The 18,062-nt window shown below is 38.2% G+C and overlaps 2 protein-coding genes across 2 annotated transcripts; one reads left to right on the top strand and one right to left on the bottom strand.

The window, feature by feature from the left end:
* On the bottom strand, positions 4,473-12,080 carry LOC109206531 (histidine kinase 4). Its single transcript, XM_019369357.1, has 11 exons — positions 11,425-12,080; positions 10,688-10,921; positions 10,421-10,590; positions 9,308-9,526; positions 9,023-9,209; positions 8,870-8,921; positions 8,522-8,751; positions 8,227-8,325; positions 7,227-7,930; positions 5,975-6,463; positions 4,473-5,107 (listed from the first exon to the last, which is right to left on the bottom strand). The coding sequence occupies exons 1-11, from the start codon at positions 11,755-11,757 to the stop codon at positions 4,846-4,848; spliced, it is 2,979 nt and encodes a 992-aa protein (XP_019224902.1). The 5' UTR covers positions 11,758-12,080; the 3' UTR covers positions 4,473-4,845.
* LOC109218123 lies at positions 16,667-17,305 on the top strand. Its single transcript, XM_019382455.1, has one exon. It carries the CDS (start codon positions 16,667-16,669, stop codon positions 17,303-17,305), a length of 639 nt encoding a protein of 212 aa, XP_019238000.1.

The following is an 18,062-nucleotide window of genomic DNA, read 5'->3' as shown; positions in this document are numbered from 1 at the left end:
GCAAAGCGAGCGCCAATTTTTCTAGGTGAGGGTACCTAGTTTCGGCCTAACCTAGGGTCCTGTAACATAGCAAATTGGAAATTGCGTACCTTGTTCTTCCGGGACCAAGACTCCACTTACCGCTATCTCTGATACTGCCAAGTACAGGTATAGTTATTCGTCTGCGTTCGGTGTGTGAAGCAGCAGTGGGCTCAATAGATACCTCTTGAGTTCCTCCAAGGCCCGTTGACACTCCGGGGTCCACGAAAAGTTGTTCTTCTTCTTTAGTAGCAAAAAGAATCGGTGACTCTTATCTGAGGATCTTGAGATGAGTCGCCCCAGGGCGGCTATGCGCCCCATTAATCTTTGTACGGCCTTCACATTGTCCACGACCATGATATCTCCGATGGCTTTTATCTTTTCGGGGTTGATCTCGATTCCCCGATTGGATACCATGAACCCGAGTAATTTACCTGATCCGACTCTGAACGCACATTTCTCCGGGTTCAGCTTCATATTGTACTTCTTCAACATGCTGAAGGTTTCCTGCAGATGCTTTAAATGGTCCTCTGTTCGCAGGGACTTAACCAACATATCGTCAATGTAAACTTCCATTGATTTCCCTATTTGTTCTTCGAACGTCCGATTTACTAGGCGTTGATAAGTGGCATCGGCGTTTTTTAACCCGAATGGAATCACGTTATAGCAGTATGTGTCATACTTAGTGATAAAGGAGGTTTTTTCCTGATCATCCGGGTTCATCCGTATTTGGTTGTACCTGGAATAGGCGTCAAGAAAACTAAGGATCTCGTGGCTGGCCGTGGCATCGATCATGCAATCGATATTAGGCAAAGGGAAAGAGTCCTTGGGACACGCCTTATTCAAATCTTTATAGTCCACACACATTCTTAATTTGTTCCCCTTTTTAGGGACTACTACTACGTTTGCTAACAAATCCGGGTATTTTACCTCCCGAATGGACCTTATTTTAAGGAGTTTAGATACCTCGTCCTTGATGAAAGCATGTTTAATTTCGGACTGGGGTTTCCTTTTCTACTTGACCGGGTGGAATTTCGGGTCTAGGCTCAACTTGTGATTGGTTATCTCCGGTGGATCCCTATCATATCAAGATGGGACCAAGCGAAACAATTTATGTTAGCTATAAGAAATTGAATGAGTTCTGAGCTCGAGGGTTAACCCCGTGCCCAGGTATGCCTTCCGATCGGGTAGACGTTCGATCAATGTGACTTGTTCCAGCTCCTCGATCGTTGATTTGGTGGCGTCGGAATCATCGGGGACTATAAAAGATCTGGGAACCCCGTAATCATCGTCTTCATCAGTCCCCTGTTTATCCGATTGGGTCGTGGCCGGTATCGATAATTTCTATTTAGCCTCTTGTTTTTTTATCCAAACTCGGTTCCTTTGATGTTTCCAGTGTTGATACCGGGATCACTTCTTCGACTGCAAACATTTTCTTTGCGGCCGGTTGCTCCCCGTAGATTGTTTTGATCCCTCCCGGGGTTGGGAATTTTAACACTTGGTGAAGAGTCGAGGGTACTACCCTCATGTTGTGGATTCATGGCCTCCTGAACACCGCGTTGTACCTCATGTCTCCTTCGATCACATAAAACTTGGTTTCCTGGATGGTCCCGGCGGTATTCACCAGCAATGTTATCTCTCCCTTAATGGTTTTGCATGCCATGTTGAATCCGTTTAGAACTCGGACTGCAGGCACGACTTGATCTTGTAGGCCGAGCTGTTCTACGACCCTCGAGCGGATGATGTTGGTCGAGCTACCTGGATAAATTAACACATGCTTAACTCGAGATTTATTTATGAGTACAGATATTACCAGTGCATCATTGTGAGGCTGCATGATCCCTTCTGCGTCCTCGTCGTTGAAAGACAAGGTTCCTTCTGGTATGTAATCTCGAGTCCGTTTTCCCCTTGTAATGGACACTTTGGTGTGCTTCAACATCGGCCCTTGAGGGGCATCGGCTCCATCGATGATCATGTTAATGACGTGTTGAGGTTCTACTGGTTCGGTCTGTTTGTTAGATCCCTATTTCTAAAATGATTCTTGGATCGGTTGCTCAAAAATTCTCGAAGGTACCCGTTGTTGAACAATTGGGCTACTTCCTCTCTTAACTGTCGGCAACCTCTGTCCCGTGGCCATGAGTTCCATGATATATGCACATTTGGTCAGGAACCCTTTGGGTTGGATCGGATTGTAAAAGGTCGAGGCCATTTGGTATGTTTGATGCGTCTGATAGCTGATACGATGGCAGCCGCATCAACATTAAAGTTATATTCCGATAACCTTGGTGCTTCTTTAGGACCGATAGACCTGTGGAAGCCGTTCTTGCTCATGAGTCCTCGAGTGCTATGACCTCGATCATTTCTCCTTTAATTCCGTATAGAACTTCGCCCGGACCCACTGCTTCTCCGATCTCCATTATACTGCTGGTATTGATCTCTGTTTGACCTCGGTTCATGGTCGATATCACTCTTTATTCTATCGACCGGTCTGACAGGGTAAACGGACCCGGAAGGAGCCCCAAGTTGATCATCTTCGACTCTGATTTTTGATTGATATCGGTTATGCGCATCGGCCCAAATAACAGCCAGGTACTCTATCTGATTCTGCTTCAACTGCTGTGAAGCCACCGAGCTTCGAACATTGAGTCCTTGGGTGAAAGCTTGAACAACCTAATCATCAACGACCGGTGGCAGGTCCATCCGTTCCATTTGAAACCGGGACACGAACTCTCTAAGCATCTATTATCCTTCTGTCTTACTTTGAAGATGTCTAACCTCCTGGTCTCGACCTTGATAGCCCCGGCGTGTGCTTTCACGAGAGAGTCTGCAAGCATAGCAAATGAGTCAATAGAATTAGGAGGTAAGTTGTGATACCATATCATAGCTCTCTTTGACAGGGTCTCTCCGAATTTCTTCAAAAAACAGACTCGATCTCATCATCCTCCAAGTCATTCCCTTTGATGGCGTATGTGTAGGAAGTGACATGCTCATTTGGGTCGGTCGTCCCGTCATACTTAGGAATCTCAGGCATACGGAATTTTTTAGGGATATGTTTCGAGGCCGCACTCGGAGGGAAAGGTTTTTGCACGAACTTCTTGGAATCCAAGCCTTTCAGTACCGGCGGTGCTCCCGGGATTTGGTCGACCCTGGAATTGTAGGTTTCTACCTTCTTGTCATTTGCCTCGATTTTCTTTTCCCCTGATTCTATCCGTTTTGTCAGCTCCTCGAGCATTCTTATGATCTCGGGGTTAGTCCCCAACTCATCTCCATTCAATCTCTCCGCGACCGGTTCTTCTCTACGGGTGATTTCTCGGGACGAATCAGGTTCAATTCTGCTTGGTGTGCGGCTTTGATTTTGTAACTGAGTTATCGCCGCCTTTTGAGCTTGTAACATTTCGAAGATCATCCGCAAATTGATCCTGTCTCCTCCATTGTTCTGAGTATTCTACGCTGTCGATCAGGCTCCGCGAAGGATGCTATTTTCGGGGTCGGTAGGCAGGTTTGTGTCGATAGCCACATGCGAGTTAGCGTCCAACGGGTCCGCGGCTGGAATTCCGATGGGATCAGCGGGTGGTACCTCGTTACCGCGCGTTATGTTGTTATTTTTACCGTGGTGACCGGACTCATTGTTAGGAGGTAGGGGTCCCAACTGTGAGTTTGACATTTTGAGCTTTAACCTGAAATTAGAGACACTTCAAAGAATAAGTGTAAAATAGTGTGTGTTATGGAAATTTGTATCAAATAACCACTATTATTCTTGGCCCCGGTGGGCGCCAAACTGTTTACCCTCAAAATCGGATAACAGTTAAATTTGTAAATTTAAGGATAAGTGAATTAAATTGATACAAAGCGATAAATTGAATTGTAATCAAAGCGAACAATGATAAAATAAATTAAAACCGTACAACTTGAACAGTAATCTTGAAAAGTAAGTCTCCCTTGAACTGGATGCAATTCAAACGATAGCATATACGGAAAAACAATAGCTTGCAGAAAGAAAATAATATTATATTGCATTGGGATGTGTGGAACAATGTGTTTTACAAATAATTAGGCCCCTTCATATAGTAGGGGAGTCATACTTTAGGTACAATCTATAAAAGGTAAAAAATCTCATGATCTGCTAATTAGCCGGTTTCTCATTGATACGTGCCGTGATTCCCGCCGTGATACCCGACTGGTTACGAATGTTTCGCCTTCCGTTATTCGGTCTGGCAATATTTCCACGAGCTCATTCGAGGTCAGGGTTAATTCCGGAATCATGGATTCGATGTTATCGAGGACGGGCATTCTAACCTCATATCTTGGTTTGATGGAACCCGGGGCCAATCTTCAACCCATCACGTTTCAATCCCGATTTGTCGTACAATGACGAGCCCGATTTCGAGCGTATACACATGTACTTGAAGCTACAATAGTTGTAAGCTCAAGTGTTGATGCAGCTTACTAAAAGCTTTACACGAAAATAGTTACTACATAAGTTGATGAATTGGTACTTCTCGGTCGGAAATGTCAAAAGGAAACCATAGAAAGCTATCAAGATTATACAACTTTGACCTATCCTTCCCATCTAAATGTACATACAAGGAGGGGATTGAAGATCTATTGCAATATACAACAACATATACTTAAGAAGCTAATCATGTCAAGGTCTAATATAGGTTAGAAGCTAGTTATATAAACGTGTGATCGGCTAATAAGAAGGACCTTCAGGACCCCTACATCCATAAGAAGTCAACAAGAATGCACCAGCAGAATGCTGAAAATTTGCTGGTGGTTCATTTCAGCCGATTGAGAGGTGCTGGACTTGGAGTAATCGTAATTTAGCTACTGGTCCGAGTTAGGCTTGGATTCAAAGAATTTGGATACAGCTTGATAAAGATTCTCTTCCTCAAATGGTTTTGAGACGTAACCATCCATCCCACACTTGAGGCATTTCTCTAATGTGGCATGAATTACATCGGCGGTCATGGCTAATATTGGCATGTGCCACCTGTGCCCTTTTGTAGCTTCATCACAGTTCAATCCTCCATTCAGCTGTTCATTTGCAGCGCCCTCTAGATCCCGAATTCGACGTGTAGCCTCAAACCTGCAATTTCAAATGAGTTAGATAATTTGACCTTTGTTCTTTTATTTCTCTGAAAGTTCAGCGTTCAGGTACTCTTCTTTTACCCTTGGTACAAAAGCACATTGTCCTAGAACAATCTTTTCATTTAGTAAAACCTGTTTTCCTACTGGAAATGCAGTTTGAATTTCACTGAATCTCAACACACAAAATTGTAGTTTTGAACAAAGAGGTGTACAAATGAATGAAATATAGCATTTCCCTTTCCAGTTAAAAGCAATCGACATTACTGTTTTGGCAAGGAGGCAGACATGAACCATACACTAGCACAAGTTTCTAAGAAGTTTATACAGCTGTGACAGATAAAGTAGCTATGCAGATGTTGACGCTAGGCGTGGACAATATGTACACATATTGATCATCTCTGTTGCTATGTACACAACAAAGAGCACCAAATTTCTGGTTAAAAAACATACTACACCGTGAAGGTTCCCAGGCAAAAGACCGAGAGCATGTTTGTGGGGGTATTCCTAGATTTTGGAACTCTCAAATGATAGCAACCATCCGAGGTTAGGGTAAAAACCTATCATGCTGATTTTAGTTTTAAGCCCATGGAAATAATCTTTGAGTTTCCAACTTTGACTCAATCAAACAATTGTCTCCCGGATTATTATGCTCAAACTCTTGACGTAAGCATCACAAAATAATAGGCCAAACCTTTTCCTTGAGGCATTACTGACCATACAAGAGCTTCTCTTTTGTCAGTTCAGAAGAGATTTTACTGTGAGACACAGAGTGCAAAGTAATAAAAATAGCAAACAAACTGAATTTAAGTGGAACCACTATGAAGAACATCACTAGATAAGGACAAACCAAAAGTGTAGCACATACCCATCCATTTCTGGCATCTGAATATCCATAAAGCAAGCATCAAAATTGTGTGGTAACTGAAGCAATGAAAGAGCAGCTTTCCCACTTTCAGCACACTCTACGTCAGCCCCAAATTTTTTGAGCGCACCAGCAGCAACTCTGCGATTTACTCTATTATCATCTACCACCAAAATTTTCTTACCACACAATAGGCCACGAAGGGAAGATCCATTGCACATATCTTTTCCCTGGCTCTTGTTGCCCATTCCAATTAGCTGCTTAAGGCATGCAGCCATCATACTTGCTCTAAGAGGTTTCATTATCACCGCAAAACCTACTGCTTTAGCCTTTTCATCTTCAGTGTTGGTGATACTAGTCGCCAGGAGGATCATCTTTGGTGACTTGTACACGTGTCCATTTGGTTTGATGCATGGCAAGTGTGAATTTAAGTCAACATCTTCAGATATCCACAAGTCCTTCTCGACCAAAATCATGTCCAGCTTCCTGTCACTGAGGCAAGATACAAATGTTTATTTAATTAATGCATTCAGTCAAAATCACATATCCCATGTAACATTTCTGGACTATTCAGTTCGTTGTTTTTTCCTTCGAGGGAATAGCTTCATCTTTGTTTAGGCTATTCTCCAATAAATTTAAACATCTAGCTAAGCGCTCCTCAAATCCTCATGCAGGGAACTGAATAAGAAAACTCTGGTATTCTATTGGCATTACAAAGATCATCATTTGAGAAATGACAGATTTGGACATATTTCTACATCTAGATATCTTCCTCTATGTTGCTTTATTCAACAACATACTTTAGGTGATAATAGTTGGCTGGGAAAGTATGCAGAATAACAAGAATGAAATAATACTAGTAAATACGTTTCTGAAAACTTAGATAAGCGAACACATTTACTTTAATTGGTGAAACAGAAAGAAAATCAAACCCCAGTATTTATCGGTCCTGAAGCAAATGTCTTTTGTTATTAATTATGTGGAAATTGACCTCCTTTTTCTCCTTTTCTTGTTGATCAATATAAACCCAGTAAAAATAAAATTCCATTTTCATTAAACAAGATCACAGAGGGCCTACAATGGTCAAACGCATTAGCTTAGACTCAGTCTAAGATATCAACAATGATAGTAATATGTCCTTGACGGCGTCGAGGTACGATTAATCTAAGTAATAGTCTAATAGTTGCTTGCAGTTCTGAATCGCTTATACAGTATAGAAAGCAATAAGAAGTTCGGCAAAGGATGAAAAACTTACTTGGAAACAAAAGAACCGTTTCTCCCAAGAGCGGCAGCTACTTTCTTGATGCTACTGACAACTTCCGCCCGAATACCAAGTCTTTTCAGATGGTATCCTGTTACAGCGGCTCTTACAGGCTTTCCATCAACAACAATAGCATTTAGTCCTTTAAATGAAGTAGGCAATTCATCATAATGAGGTTTTTTCAGATCGCCAACAGAATATTTCTCACATCTTAGGAAGTTAACAGTGAAAGAAAATGTGCTTCCAATCTGAGGACGGCTAATGAAACTTATTTGACCACCCATCAGCTCGACGAGACACTTGCTAATGCTTAATCCAATACCCGTTCCTCCATAGTTTCTAGAGGTTGAACTGTCTGCCTGCATAAATGGCGTGAAAACTCGATCTTGTGCTTTCAAAGGGATCCCAATCCCCGTATCCTCAACACAAAACATTAGAGTGACACTCTGAGAGTGATCATCATTGGCCACCTTACTTGCAGATTCATAATGCGAACCATTGCTAGCAACTATATGCTTGTAGGTGTCCCAAGTATTCTGGCTGTCAGCAACTTCATAACCACTTAAGGTTTCATAATGATAACCACTAGAAGAAATTACATTTTCAGATAATCCATCCAAGCAGGTATCCTTTTTCCCACCATCTTTTGTTTGTTCAGCCAGATGAACTTGAACAAATATATGACCTTGTTCAGTGAACTGTCAAAGAAAAAATATATCGGTTATACCAATTGAAGTAAACACAAATTGCTCATAAAAAAGAAGAATATCTATCTCTCTTCAGCCTCTTCTTTTCTGTACAAAGAAGGTAAATCTTATTTTTCTTATCACTTTCTCATTCCACCAATTAAAGGCAAATATTTTAATTTATTTCTCCATTTCTCTATTTTGCCTCGTTTCTATTTCCCCTTCCTTTCTTTCTACTTCACAGCTTCTGAGAAAGTTCGAGGAGGCACTAGTGCCAGGGATGAGAGAAGATTGGCTGTTTTACTTACTTTGACCGAATTGCCGACCAGATTTGTTATCACTTGTCTGAATCTTCCAGGATCCCCCAAAACAATTTCAGGCACTTTATCAGAAACAAAGACGGCCAACTTCAGTTCCCAAGAAATCGTGCAGTGTAAGGAAGAAGCACCGTGGGCAATTGAAATCCAGAGGCAACAGGTTGTGGAAGCAGAGAAAACAGAACAAGAGCAAGAAATTAGTATACGAATATTTATATGCATAAACTAATGGACAGCAGCAATAAATTACTTCGTGAAAGGATATCTTAAATCTTCAAGTACCTACCTCAACACCTTTGCGCCTGGACTCATCAGAGAATAAAGATAGAACATCATCTATTATCGAGCGAAGGTCAAATGGAACTGCCTCAAGTTCTAACTTGCCAGCTTCAATTTTGGCCCGATCAAGCACTTCATTTATCAATGTTATCAGTGATTTTCCACAAGCCTGAGCAGTTTGAGCATAATCTCTTTGAGTTGAATTCAGATTTGTATCTAGGAGCAGAGCAAGCATTCCTGAGGTCACAATGAAACAGATGGAGTTTAAGAGGTAGGTAGTGTAATTAATTAAATTGCTGTTGAGAATCTTGAGATAATTTTGCATATCAGTATTAGAAATAGCACCATACCGTACCTAGGATCCCATTCATAGGAGTTCTTATTTCATGTGAAACAGTAGCCAAGAACTGCGTTTTGCCAAAACAAAAAAAAAATTGCATGTCAACCTCCCAAAGATCAACGAAACGTAATAAAGAATCTCAAAACGTGGAAAAGATATTAAAAGAACCTGGGATTTGGCAACATCAGCTGCTTCAGCTTGAACCTTTAGTTCCTGCATTTTATGAAAATCATCCTCTACTTTATTAATGTGGCTTGCGGATTTGTAACCCGTGTAGCCAATTAAGAGGAAGATGATAAAAATAAATACTGCAGTGGTCACTGCTCCCCGAGATATAGGAGCCTCATGAAGATACCTGCAAATGCACAAACATACTAAGGATCCATGTCGTCGAAGTTTAAGTTTTCTTACATGGCGCAATTGCTACCAAGTCAAGGAAGGATGAGCACTTACCTACAAATCATCTCATGCTTACGAAATGGATCACCGAAATCAAGCTTGCTAACATGCTTTAGTGTGGGATCACCATTTGGGTTCTGGTGTCCGTACATGATTAAAGGATCAGAAGAGTTTGTAACATCATAGACATTTACAATAATCGGATGATTTGCAGCAAGTTGCCCAAGTAGACACTCAACGAGAGACTCAACATCAAAGGCTCCACCAAGATACCTGCTTTCAGTTAAGCATATGATAGCTTCAATTTCAGAGACGTGGAAAACAAAAATTTAGAAGACAAGCAGGATTCTGGTAACAAGTACTCATTATCATGAGATGTGCTAAAACATTAGATATAACTAAGCCAATCGGAAAAGCTTTATCTTAATCAACAATCTATTCAACAAAGATTAGCTCCTCCTTTGATTGTGAAGATTAATATAAAATGAGAATAAGTAGATAATATAGGCACAGAAAGATCCACTTGAGAAGAAGCGAGCTCCTCTCTTTAGACCAGATCCAGTGGCCCTCACGATGGACCAAACCCAGTGGCCCTCGCGACGCTTGGCCATCGCGAGAACATTGCGAGAAGGGTTGGCCAGGCCAAGACCCTTCCTCGCTCGGGGGCTCGCGATATAGAGAGTTTTCTGTAAAGGGACTGGGGAATTCTTTATCCAGAACAAGGGCCCTCGCAACGCCCAGGCTAATCCTTCTTGCGACATGAGCCTGCCACGAAGGGCACCTGGAGCTTCTTCCTTGCTTTCTTTTCCAACTTTGACATATTCAAACCCCAATGCCAAGTTCGTACACTTCCACAGTATGCTCCACATATACCCCCAAGGAATAAAATGAATAGTCCCTTTTATGTGGCTAGCACGAATAGGCCTTCGCCTATAAATCCTTAAGAATTTAAACAAAGCTACATAAATTTCCATTAACCGGTTTGTGGGAGCGAGAAGCAGAAGAAACAAAAAACGCTAAGTTTAAGACTAAAAATGATGACTGGAATTAGGCGCCATATTTGACCATGGAACGTTTCTAAAGCAAAAAGATGACAAAAAAATATCTTGAGACTACCGAGCATGCGAGAACACATCCAAACGGAATACGTCATTGGCACAAGCTTACCCTGCAGTGGCTTCAACCCGTTCATGCTCAGTCGGGTTTTGCGGAAGCTTGGATTTGTAAACAGGGAATGTCAAAACAACACCAAGGTGATGAGAACCCAGAAGCCGGAAGGGACTAGTAAGAACTGCCTTCCCACTGGCCCTAGCTCTCATGATATTTTCACGGTCCTCCTGAATAAACCAACAAAAGAACAAGTCCAACAATATAAGCTAGAAGAACCAATAAGAAGTTAAAATTCCGTATAAGTTTTGAAACTAATTCAATTACCTCTCCTGACATCATGTCAAGTGATTCTATGTAGGACACAGTTTCTTGAGAAAATATAACTGGAGAATACTCATCTCTGATAGGTGAAGCCTCTCTTTCCATTGTTTTAATAGTCCATCCATGTTGTCTCTCAAATTCTTCCCTCTCTGAATGTAAAACTCTCTCTGCATACGCCACCCCACTTAATAGTGGCCTCTCAAATGCTGTTCTAGCAGTGTACTCAGCAAAGGTTTTCTACATTATTAGTAAAGAGAATCAGAGTCCAAAATGGAGCAAAACAAATATTAAGAATTCATATAGCTTACACTAATTAGTTTAGGATTAAGGGGCACTTGTTCATGTCATTGTTAAAAGATTGAATCGGTGCACTAAGCTCCCGCTATGCGCGGGTGACGGGAAGGACCGGACCACAAGGGTCTATTGTATGCAGCGTTGCCATGCAGAAATGCAGGGAGCTGTTCCCGCGGCTCGAACCCATCACCTCTTGGCCACATGGCAACAACTTTACCAGTTACGCTACCAAAAAAAATATTCATATGAAGCAATACACCAAGACCAAACAAGAATCAAATTACAACAACAACAACAACAACAAACCCAACGAAATCTCACAAGTAGGGTCTGGGGAGGGTAATGTCTATTTCAAACAAGAATCAAATTATTCTCATTAAATCAATAAATTTCAGAACTTTTTTCACTCCAAGAATGAGAAATTAAGACTTCTGAGGAGCACAAACCTGATCAATTGCAGATGGATTCTTCTCATAATGGAAAGTCGAGACAAGAATGGCAAGGGCATGAACATGGTTAACACTAACACTGAATTGATCTTGTAACATTCTTGCCCTTTGATCACACATACTCACTAACCCTTCTTTTCTTTTCTCCTTCTGATTAGCATCCATAGAAAAGTACACACAAATGCTAAAAACCATACAACAAATAATCCAAAAAGCAAAAAGTTTTGGAAGCAAAAACTGAGAAGGCACAAATCTGTGCTTTCTCTTTGAGTCAAATTGCTCATTCACCTTCACAGCTACCATGTGGTGGTTTTGCATTTTCTCACCCATCACCACAAACACTACAAAAAAATTTCTTGTACTTTCAAAACTTTACCAATTTATCTATCAGTTAGAAACCAGAAAAGATACAAGAGAACAACCCCATTTAAAGAAATGAGCTAAAAATCATTGCTTTCTGCAAAAGGACAAGCAGTTTTTTGGAGCTCTAACTTTTTGAATCATAGGAAAAAAGCAATTTTTTTCCTAACAAATGTGTTAAAGATCATTGATTTGTGTGATCAAATTATCAGATACTGTAAAAAGGCAAAAAAAACCACCAAGAAAAATGAACAAACAAATCATTTCCCTCCACCCCCACCAACACCCCCAACCCCACCCTACCCCCTCACTCCTCTTTCTCTCTCCTCACACATACACTTTCATGAGAATGGAAAGAAGAGAAACCCAAGAAAAAGATAGAAATTTTTTTCTATTTTCTCATAATAATTCCCACCTCATGGAAGAAACAAAGCATGGCTTGACTGCAGTCCTAAAAAGATGAACAAAAATCCCAAATTCCAAGAACTCAACACTGCTACTGTGTCTGTCTTTTTTTTCTTTTTTACTTCAATGGGGTTTTGGATATATGGAATAAAAAATGATAATAGCATTCCAATCTAATCATGTGCCTTTTTTTTTCTATCTTGGTTCAATGCAAGCGTGGTGTTAAGTTGAAGAATCTAGACAAATGAAGAGCATGTTCTCATTGTTTTGCTGTTCTGTTTAATATACAACATAAAATATAAAATATTACAGTCCAACTGAACTCAGAGAAACAAGAGACTAGCAGTAGGCAGTAGCCAACTAAGCACAAACAAACAAAAGAAATTAACCAAGAAAGAGAAAAGAGAAGAATATAGAAGACCTTCTTTTTCAATATTTAAAACAGACAACTGAAATATTATAACAAGTGAATGGATTTAAGTAACTGATGTATAACAATACTAATTGATTCTTTTTATGTAGCACAAATTTAAGAAAAAAAGTATCTTAGGTTTTGAATTTTGTGGTATTAATTATGTCTTGACATTTTTATAATTATAAAATATGTCATTAAAAATATTCATAAAAAGTCTGTAATTAATAATAAAATAAAATAAATAGAAAAAAGTATCATTCTTTAAAGTGTATCATATAAAATGGGACCAAAGAAATATTTCTAGATCTAAACTAATTGAAGTTACTAGATATGATTTGGACTAGTTTCCATTATATTCTAGATTTCTATCTGTGCTAAATTCACATATATTCCAAGAAATTTAGTTATTTTTTAAAATAACTTTTTTCATGTGGATTTATAAGCAATTAGTGGAAATTATCAAAAAATCGGCATAATTCAACCATGGTAATAAGTTACATATTTTTTCTAAGTTATCAGTTTAGTAAGATATAGTTATATTTTATTATTTGAATAACGTGATAATATAAAAAATTAATAATATTCTGATATAAAATTAAAACCCCTAATAAATTTAGAAAATACATGCACTTAAGCTCTTACCGGTTACTGTATTTAGTTAACGGTATAAATTGATCCCAGAATAAATTTATATTTTCAACCAAACATGGTACTTCCTTCGGTCCAATAAGTGACCAATTTGCGTTGGATACACCCATTAAGGAAATACTAAATTTTAGACAAAAATAGTTAGTGTGACTAAATTACCCGTAATTAAATTTTGTAACATAATTTAATGTGAGGAGTAAAAGACTTTTTAGGGATACGTACATAAGGGTAATTTTGGAAAAATAAATTGAATTTTTTATTGATTATATTAATGGACACTTATTTTGGATCAAAATAAAAAGGCAAATTGGTCATTTATTGTGGACCGGAGGGAGTATAAATTTAATTCTAGACTAATCCTGAATATCCCAAACTTATACCATCAAACTTGAAATTATTTTATCTCACCTTCCAGATAAATAAATTAGCCTAAAAATTATAATTTCAGAACTATAATCTCAAAATAATTTAGTTTGCGTACCAAAAAACCCTTTACGCATCTTGTTAATGTTTATTTGGAAGTATATTGTGAGAACAAAAGTAAGTTTTCCTACTTCCCTTCCTCTTACTGCCATTTATTTTTTCCTTAAATATTGAAAGGTATATATTGTTTCCCTTAAATATTAAGCCCCACTTGATCAAAATTGAGGATTTTTGCAGATATATATATGTCCCATCCAATATCTCTTTAATTAATTAAAAAGGGATCCAATCTTTTTGCATCTTCACATGGGTTTTCCGTAATTTTCTCAAGATGTAAGGGCACTCAATGAGTCAGGCATCAGATTTCAGAGCAGAGTTGAACTGCAGCAGGGGATGATGAGTAAAGCCTTTATCCAACGGATGTTAGGTAATTGTTTCCAGTTCTATATTTGGTATTTGTATTGGCCTCCCAAATGAAATTAATTAAAGGTAAAGTGCTCTCTATGATATTTTTTATTTATAAGATTTGAACTCGATACTTCTTATTAAGAAAAAATATTTTATTTATCGGAAAAGGACTAAATATACTCTTCTACTTTCAAATATTGTTTACATGTACCCCTCGTTATATTATTGGGTTATCTATACCCCTACCGTCATACTATTGGGTTATCTATACCCCTACTGTCATACTTTGAAACAAAAATACCCCTATTTTGAATGGAGTGTCAGTGGCAACACCAGATTAAAACGACTCATTTCCTTTTTTACCCGACCCCTTTTTAAAAAAACCCACAACCCGACCCCTATTTTCATTTTTTTCCAGTTTTTTTTTAAAACTTTTAAGTTTTAAAAAATGAAAATATTTTGTTAAAAAACAAATATATTTCTTTTTCTGTTTTTACAAATTTGTTTTTCCAGTTTTTACAAAACAAAATTCTTCTAAAATACTGAAAAAATAAAAAAAAATATTTTTCAAAAACGAAAATATTTTGTTGAAAATAATTTTTTCAGTTTTTAAAAAAGAAAATATTTTGTTAAAAAACAAAAAATATTTTTTTTCTGTTTTTACAAAAAAAGTTCAGTTTATACAAATTTGTTTTTTCAGTTTTTACAAAAAGAAAATCTTAAAAAAAAACTGGAAAAAAAAATATTTTTCAAAAACGAACATATTTTGTTTTAAATATATTTTCACTTTTTAAAAAACGAAAATATTTTGTTAAAAACTGGAAAAAAATCAGTTTTTACAAATTTTTTCAGTTTTTACAAATATGTTTTTACAGTTTTTACAAAAAAAAAAATTGTTAAAAAAACGATTTTTTTCAATTTTTACAATTTGTTTTGCAAAATCTTTTCAGTATCTACTCAGTTTAAAAACACGAAAATATTTTGCAATTTTTTTTTAAGTTTACAAAAAGAAAATTCTTTAAAAAAACTGAAAAATGAAAATATGGTTTGGGTTGTGGGTTTTTTGTAAAACGGGTTGGATAATAAAAAAAAGAAATGGGTCATTTTAATCTGGAGGTAAACAATATTTGAAAGTAGAGGGGTATATTTGGCCATTTGCCGTTTATTTATTCTATCATAACTCTGGTACTATTAACACTGATTGTTCACACAAAATCATGTAATCTAACTTTAGCAATTAAAAATTAACATGGAATGTCTTTAAAGTGATAAATGGGTATATGAAAGACACATATTTTGCGTTCATTGACTTGTGTAACTGTCGACTACGAGGGAAAAAGCATTTCGCTTTTTTTAATTTTTTTTGCACAAATTCAAATTAGCTGGATAAGTTACAGCTCGTTTGTTCTACCATGAGGAATTTACACTGGTCACATGTTGCTGAGCCTGATTTGTTCTCCCATGATGAAGGCTATTATATTATTAGATTTCAAACTGTTGTAGATGCTCGAGAAATACTATGTGTTGGTCCTTACTCAATCAATCACTAATAAGCCTATCATCCTAAAACCATGGGCTCCTGACTTTGATTTCATGGAAGAATTCCCTACTGTTATACCATTGTGGGTCAAATTTCCTAAGTTGCCTATGTCATGTTGGGGAGTTGGCTCCCACACCAGAATTGCTAGTGTGATTGGGACCCCTGTATTTGCTGATGAGTGCACCACTAAGCAGACTCAAGTATCCTTTGCTCGAATGCTTATTGAAGTCAATGTTACAAAAGAATTGCCAACTGAAATTGTGGTTATGGACCCTATTGGGAAGAAATTTCGGCAAGATGTTACCTATTACCGGAAAACCTGCCTATTGTGACAAATGCTTGGTTGTGGGACACAAGTGTTCCAACCAGCCACGACCTGTGATGCAGCAGCCCATCCAGACTAGGAAAGCAAGGAGTAACAAGGTGGTCATACGGGAATGGAGAACCAAATGACCTATACAGAATGCACATGGTCCTCAGAATATAACATCAGCTGAGAATCAACAGCAACTTGGCAATATAGTGGAGGTTGTAGATCAAAGAGGCACAATAAAGGCACTTGATCCTAAGAAGACCAATAATCAACACAACATGGTACTTGTAGCTGAGAAGCAGGATGACAAAGGTAAAGCAGTGCAAAGCCCTGAACTTAACTTCATCAACTTTCCACCTTTGACTCACATCCCAGTGAAGAATAGGTTTGAAGTTGTATCAACAAGTAGACATGGAGAACACATGCCACCTGGGAATAGAGGTGGAACTGCTAACCAACAATGATGAATTGGTTGTTCTGGAACATTAGGGGTGTAAATAAAAGGTACAAAAAAAAAGAGATTAGAGAGTATATTAGGGGAAATAAAATCAAGCTAGTGGGACTTGTAGAAACTAAAGTAAAGGACGGGAATGCTCAAAGGATATCAAAAGATAATGTTCCTGGATGGAGTATACTCACAAACTATAAAAAGGCTAGGAATGGAAGAATTTGGTTACTATAGTATACTAGTCACTTGATTATTACTGGTATTAAAGATGATGCTCAAATGATACACTGTCAGGTAAAAAGTAGAAAGGGTGATATAGATTGTTTTCTCACTGTAGTGTATGGATACAACGGGCTGGAACAAAGAAGATCTCTTTGGGATAATCTACAACTACTATCATTAAGCATAGCGGTACCATGGTTAATAGCTGGAGATTTCAATACAGTACTATACCCCAATGATAGATTATCTTGTAATCCAGCAAGCTACTCAGAAATTCAAGAGTTTGCTGCCTGCCTCCAACATATAACATTGACAGAACTACTTTGGAAGGGTGACTATTATATTTGGTCTAATAAGCAGCCTGAAGTAGACAGAGTCAGCAACAGATTGGATAGAGTTTTTGGCAATTACGAATGGATGATGTCCTGGGGTCGTGTGGAAACTAATTATGGATTGCCTCAAATTTCAGACCATACTCCTATGTTATTAACACTATCATCTTCAACATGGACTGGTAGAGTGCCTTTCAGATTTTTCAACATATGGGCAACACATGAAGATTTCTCTCAAATAGTGGCTAGCATATGGAATTCTTATAGTACACAGGGTACTTTGAAATTAGTTTGGACAAGTTTGAAAGACCTAAAACCTGCTTTGAAAGCTTTAAACTCTAGGAAATTCATGGGCATCACTTAGAAAATTGAGAAGGCTAGAATGGATCTGAGGACTATCCAAGAACAGATTTCACTGAATTGCAATGATGCTTTATTAGATATGGAGAAGAAAACACTACTCAATTTGGAGAAATTATCCTTAGTTGAGGAAAGTGTCCTGCAGCAGAAAGCTAGAGCAAGATGGATATACTTGGAGACTCCAATTTTAAGTACTTCACAGCAGTAATGAAGGATAGAACTCAAAGGAAGCAGATTACAGAAATCACAACACTACTAGGAGACAAGTTGACTGACCCTGAAGCCATCAAAAGAGAGATAGTGGATTTCTATAAAAGACTAATGGGATCAGTTGCCACTTCTTTGCCTGCCATCAACAAATCATACATGAAGAATGGTCCTACATTGCCTCACCGACAAAGAGTTGATCTATGTGCAGAGGTAACTAATCAAGAGATTGTTGAGAGTCTTAAAGCAATTGGTGATGATAAAGCTCCAGGTATTGATGGATTTAATGTAGTTTTCTTCAAAAAAGAATGGGACATTATCAACATGCAGATCACGGATGCTATAGAGAAATTCTTCTCAACCTGAAAGATCTATAAGGCAATAAACTGCACCATTGTTACAGTAGTTCCTAACGTGACTAAGCCTACCACGGTCAAAGAATATAGACCAATAGCCTGTTGTTCAATCCTATACAAGATGATCTCTAAGATCTTGGCTTCTAGATTGCAGAAAGTCATGTCATTCATCATATGTGAAGCTCAAGCAGGTTTCAT

Source organism: Nicotiana attenuata, chromosome 2 (genome assembly GCF_001879085.1).
Source record: "Nicotiana attenuata strain UT chromosome 2, NIATTr2, whole genome shotgun sequence".
NCBI lineage: Eukaryota > Viridiplantae > Streptophyta > Magnoliopsida > Solanales > Solanaceae > Nicotiana > Nicotiana attenuata.
Note: the sequence above shows the minus strand (reverse complement) of the source record. Positions and strands in the feature narration are given on the sequence as shown.